Raw genomic sequence first — 6000 nt, 5'->3', positions numbered from 1 at the left:
GCCGCGGGATTCAAACTCCCGGAAGCGGAGGTGTGGTTGAGTGGAAGGGGAGCTATAGGGGGGTCGTTGCCGCCGCCGCTCAGGTAAATGGGGGGTGTCCTGATGCTGCTGGCGGGATGAGCCGGCGGGGTGGGGGTGGTCCTGGTCACCCTGCGGGCCTGCTCGTAGTGGTCTGAGCCCGGAGCTTTCCCGGCGCGGCCCCGCACTGCTGCCGGTCGACTCGCAGCGAACCGCCCTGCTCCCGCTGGAGGGGCCGGCGGGCGGGCGGCTTCCCTGTGTTCCGCCGGCTTCCCTGTGTTCCGCCGGCCCCGAGCTTCCGTGGAGGTAAAACCCCCGACCCCCTGGGTACGGACCTGTAGCTAGTGACGGCCTTGCCCACTGCTCCTGGAGCAAACCTAACGCCCCCCTCTCAGGCTCGCCGCGGCCGCACTCGGCGTCACGCGCAGCGGCTCCAGACTCGCTCTCCTGGGGCGAAAACTGCGCATGGGAGGAGGCAAGCGCCGGAGCTGTGCCCAGCGCAGCCCCAGACACACTGGCGAGGTGGGACCTCTTGATGAGCTGGGGAAGCCTGCTGCGGAGGGGGAAATTGCGAGTGTATCTAGACACCAGATGCGCCCACATGAAGATCTTAGCCTTTATTCAGCAGTGCGTCTTGAAGCTGACACCGGTGAAGTGGTGTAGGCAGCTCTGCTGATCATGGGTTAATTGACAAGGTAGTAAAGCATTGTAGCTGTGCTGGTCCCAGGGTATTGGAGAGACAAGGTTGGTTCAATAAAAGATATTAGACCAACTTCTCTTTTTTCAAAGAGCGAAGCTCAAAAGCTTGTCTCGCCAACAGAAGTTGGTTCAATAAAAGCTATTATCTCACCCGCCTTGTATGTCTAGTAAAAATACCTGTGTCCTAGATGCCAGGGCTTATTTATTGAAACTACTGATCCAAGTGTATCCTTGTAAAACAGACAAATCATCTTGTAGACAAGGCACTACAAGTTGAAAACAAAGAGAAACTATGAAGCTTCTGACCAGTCTAGAGACAAGACGCTGATAGGAATTATAGCCCCTTTCTAGCAGCTAGGGTTGCGGATTGACCTTTTCACCAGGAGATTGCTGGCATGTCTCTTATTCTTTTGTAATTTCTGGTTAATAGATTGTCTTCCAGTTAGATCTTTGGTAAATCTTCAAGTCCAGAGGCAGAAGTAACTGAATGTGAATGTGCCTACCGTTTTGGTCTTCAGGTGCGGGGTTTGAAAAATGTTTCAGAAACATTCTGGACAAAACACCTTTTCAGTGGCATTTGCTGCTTAGTCAAAAAGTGAAATGTTCCATGAGTTCTGTTGGAAGTGGCACTCTGTTCCGTTTCACAGAGAACTTTGGAATGCTTCGTTTTCCATCCGTATCAGAACAAAATCAGCTTTCAAAATAGAAAAACCCAGTCTGTTAAATGGAATTACCTTTTTGTGCCCAGCTCTTGTAGCTATGAAAGATAAAGGTCTGGTTCCATCAGTTAGCTCCAGGGACAACTTCCTGATGAGAAGAAGCCCCTGCTGCTTTTACCTATAGATAATGGGCCTGCTGGTATTTCAGAATACTTTTCCCTGATACTTCTCTTTTGGGATTTGTCTCTGACTTACTCTTAAACTTGAAGCACCACCTCTGTCTAATCCCTGGAAGGAACTTTTTATCTGTCCACCCCACTCTTGGCCCCTTTGAGTAGGGAGGATCTCTGCTACTCCAAAACCCATCAGATTGGGTAAGGGATAAATAGCCTCTGCTCCTGAGGTTAGTTTTCCAAAGCAATAGTGCAGAGTACTGGAGCTATTCTCATTAGCAGTATTATTTTTGTATTACTGTAGCACCTGGGGGACCAAGACCCTATTGTGCTAGGTGCTGTACAAACACAGAACAAAAGGATAGTCTCTGCCATAGCTTCACTTCACTTCTCATTCATTTCACATTTGCAAGGTTACCTCTACAGCCATAAGGACTAAAAACTTAATTAAATGGAAGCTTAATTTGCAGAAGCTGGTGTTTTGGTTCCTCTCTCACTAGGAATGTGTGTGTGTTCAAGCCCTGCCATCAATGATAACCCATATTAAAAATAGCTTATATTAAAAATGCTTTGCAATTCTATAGTACCTTGTATCTGGGAACCTCTATTGAGACCAATGCTGAGACACTGCACAAACGTTTGTGAGGGAGGTAATAGGAAAACCAATTTTGCAAATAGGGAAACTGATTAATTCAGTCTGTGCTGTGCAGGAATAGAACACAATCTGACTTAGTTGTGGATTTTACCCATTAGATCATGCTTTATCAAACTTGAATAAAGACATATTTTTGCTTGGTCTCTGGAATCTTTAATATTTAACACAGGATGGGACTGTTGTATACATGATTCTTTTGTTTGTTTTCACAGAACGCTTGGAGGATGACATCAAAGGCCACCAAAGATATAATTTCTGGCAAGTGGGGATTCAAGTCTAGTAACTCCAAATCTGAGACTGAGTTGGAGAAGTATAAAAGGGAGAATGCAGCCCTCAAAAAGTCAATGGAGGAAATTATTAAAGGGAAAAGCAAAATGACAGATACAGAAAGGAATAGACTTTTAGAGGTAATGTGCACACTTTGACTTTCAGGCTTGTTTCTGTGGTGCCGTAATTGCATAAGATAGCATTTCTCAACAAACAACTATTCTCCTTGTAACTTTAAAATCAGATTTTTAAAATGTAGTGTCCTAATATGGTGCATCCATTCTTAGGTATTTGTCAGTTGTGCCTGCACTAATAAATTCCAGGTTATTTTACAAAGTGGTTAAATACAGAGGCCTGGGGCCAAGGGCCTCAATTAGTAGCCAGTAAGACATGTCCTGTAATGTCTTAATGCTGTTTCAGTATTCTAAAAATGTCAGTAATTGGAGCATTGCCTGGAGAGATCCTTATTTTGGATTATATAAGCACCCTTGGTGAATGAGATGAGAACTCACGGGATAGCATGTCCATACACCTGGTCTGTATTCTTGTGCTCCCATTCACACTCACCTAAGGGGTTGCAGCCTCAACCGCCATAAAATGTCTTTATGCCACCATAGGCAGAGAGCAGGAATTTGAGGATGTCAGTTGCTGCCCTGATGTTCTATTTCAGTTTTATTAACTAGCTTAAATAGCTGTGCGTAGCAAAAATAGCACTTAAGCTAAGTTTTTCTTTCTTGTCTTTTAGTCTTGTGGCTCCATTGAGCCTTTCCCTGCTCCACTCAAGACTTCTTTGCTAACTTGAACTAGAAGAAACAGTCCACCAGCTGCAAGCTGTGTCCCTCCTGCAATGGCACCATGTCTCTGACTGAAATATAATGGGTGTCCTTTTTGTTGTGAAAGAACACAATCCCAATAGGTGCTCTGTGTGTGATCTTCACCAGTTTCACTCTTTGAGTGAGCCAAATTAAATTCCATCTCCTGGACACTCTCTCCACTTCTGCTTCAGGCCTCCAGTGGCTTCATAGTTTCAAGTATCTGGGCTTGAATCTCTGCCTCTAGTGGACAGAAACCTGTACAAAAGTGAAATGATGCACACGTACATATTAAAGGACAGGGTAGAACCCATTACAGTGCTGTTCTAATATTTAATGTCAGTAATCAGTAATGGAAGATACAGTTGAGTGAAGAACAGTTTAAAGCTGAAAGACCAGATTGTCTAGAGACAGGATTTAATGGTCACACTGTCAGCTGTTCTTCACTTACATTTTTTTTGTGGGGTGGTCGTGGTACTACTTGTTTTTGTGTTGGGGTTTTGGCAAGCTAAATTGCCACATGAAAAGGCTCTACTTATTGTGCTTTAGTGGAATTTAAACATAAAAGGAGCTTCTCAGTCTCTCAAGATACTGGATACAGTAGCAGTGATAAGAAATGTGCCAAAGAAAAATGCTTCATCCCCACAGACTCCTGCAGTTCTCATGATATACATGTTTCCAAATTTATATAAATCTGGAAGAATACTTTTTTCAACCTGAATGTCAGTATAGGTACCTACCAAGCCAATGAGATTTTTGTTGCTTATATCATTTCCATGGTTACATCCACTGTAGACTCAATTAGTATGTGTGTGTTCACATTCTGTAATTATATTCTAGCTTGTCTTGAGTGGTAACACTAATATTTTTGAGACTCAAATTATTGCATATGTGATAAATGTTTCAGGTAACCTCTGTAGCATTCTCTAGTTAGAGTAAAACGAATATTCTCAACTGACTAAAAATGGGTCTTTCAACATTCAGAAGTGAGTATCAGTTTGGACTCTTGTGGACTTTCCATCACATTTCTGTGCGGTGATTTTTATTGGCTTATCTATGCTCTTGTTTTGCTCCATGTAGAAAATACTTGCCCTTGAAACTGAAAAGGAAAAATATATCTGTCGACTTGAGGAGAAGGAAAAAGAAATCCAAAGCCTAAAAGACAAGCTTAAAACCAGAAATAAAAGTAGTGATGTCACTTCACTACTTGGTCAACTTGAAGAGAAAACAAAGGAAGCAGAGAGGAGAGAACAACTACTTAATTCCCTGTCAGAAGAGATGGACCGTTTGAAGCATAATTTATCTACAGTTACTGCAAGATGCTCTGAACTCGAAAACCGTGCCAGCACCTTCCAATTATCCCAGGTATGTGTTGAATAATACTCTAATCATTTATAAGCTTACTTTAGAATTCTTTTTTTTGTTAAGCACTGAAATCCACTCTGCAGCAAGATGCACTGATATACTAATTTCCTTTTTCTGAAAGGTCTTATGACAGTACTACAGCGTAAGATATAAAGAGAGACAGTGGCCAGTATGAACACTGTGTATAGCAGTAAATGGAGTAATCCAGCTAGTTACTGTCTGAGGGATTCTCCCCTTTCAAGCAGTTCTTCATGCTGCCATAGCAGCTTAGAAAGGTCCCTATAAACCCCATATCTAGATGGATTGTTCCCCAGCAGTGGCTTTGAGCAAGTCAGCCTACGCTGGCTGACCTGCGAGATCCTTGCCACAAGCGCTGGTGCAGAGTGTGTGGCTGAAGGTATCAGAGAGAGTGAGGGGCTGTGGCTGTTGTGGATGCTGCAACTGCCGGAGCTGAAATTCATAGGGCAGTCAGGGGGGCTGTCATAATTGAGACATGGATCAGGGTCTGTTTGAGCACGCTGGAATCCCAGTGCCACAAAGATGACAGTCACCTTGGCTCCCCTTTCACTGAACTTCTGTAATTTGGGAGAGTAACATAGTAAAATTTCATTCAGTGGGCAAGTTAGTGCTAGAAAGGTAATGGAGGTGTAATTAGATTTGTAAAAATCTACAGAATCATACATTCAGTGATGTCACCCTCTGCAACACTGGCCAGAGGGTGTCATCCTTCTCAGCTGCTCTGGTTGGTGGAAATGTTGATAACACAGTGCTGCCAGAAATGGGTCGAGTTAGGGTTTTTGAATGATTATCCTTCTCCCATGAACACAATGGTACCAAATGTGACAACCCTAGAATAATTATATAGCTATCATTTGCCAATATGTACAATTTATTTATTTGAGAGAGATGTTTAAAAATCAACTTTTTTTGGTAATCCTTGGGAAACTGTCCTTGACATGTAGGCCTGGAAACATTCATTCATTAGATGATTTTGAAGCGCATCGTATTTCACACACAACTGGTGTGATGAGGCCATCCTTCAAGACCTAGCCATGCCCAATAAGGGACAGTAGTTTTGGTTGTGCTTGATCATCTCTGAGCCTTTCCATTGCTTGATGATTTGGCCTCTTGCTAAACGGTATAAATGCAACCTTTGTCAGTGGCAATTTTTCTGTTTATCTGCTTCTTGGAAATGTCCACTCACGTAGGTCTGCAAATGTTGTAATGTTTTCAGATGGTAAGCTCAACATATGACCACCTCCAATACATTTATGACTTCACCAGTAACTGTCTCATCTCTTCAAGCACCTGCCCGCGGGTCTCGAACTGGTTCTCCTGCAGCAGAGACTGAC

The 6000-nt window shown here is 43.4% G+C and overlaps 1 protein-coding gene across 1 annotated transcript in view; it reads left to right on the top strand.

Annotated features, from left to right (window-relative positions):
- The window catches only part of CEP55 (centrosomal protein 55), a 41763-nt gene continuing 35763 nt past the window's right edge, over window positions 1–6000 (top strand). Inside the window, exons 1-3 of the mRNA XM_073353865.1 lie at window positions 1–83; window positions 2417–2611; window positions 4364–4648. Of these exons, the coding sequence (XP_073209966.1) occupies window positions 2429–2611; window positions 4364–4648 (468 nt within the window). The 5' untranslated portion in view covers window positions 1–83; window positions 2417–2428. The remainder of the gene's footprint in view (window positions 84–2416; window positions 2612–4363; window positions 4649–6000) is intronic.

This window comes from Lepidochelys kempii, chromosome 7, assembly GCF_965140265.1.
Source record: "Lepidochelys kempii isolate rLepKem1 chromosome 7, rLepKem1.hap2, whole genome shotgun sequence".
NCBI lineage: Eukaryota > Metazoa > Chordata > Testudines > Cheloniidae > Lepidochelys > Lepidochelys kempii.
The sequence above is the reverse complement of the archived record's forward strand: the minus strand, read 5'-3'. Positions and strand labels throughout refer to the sequence as shown.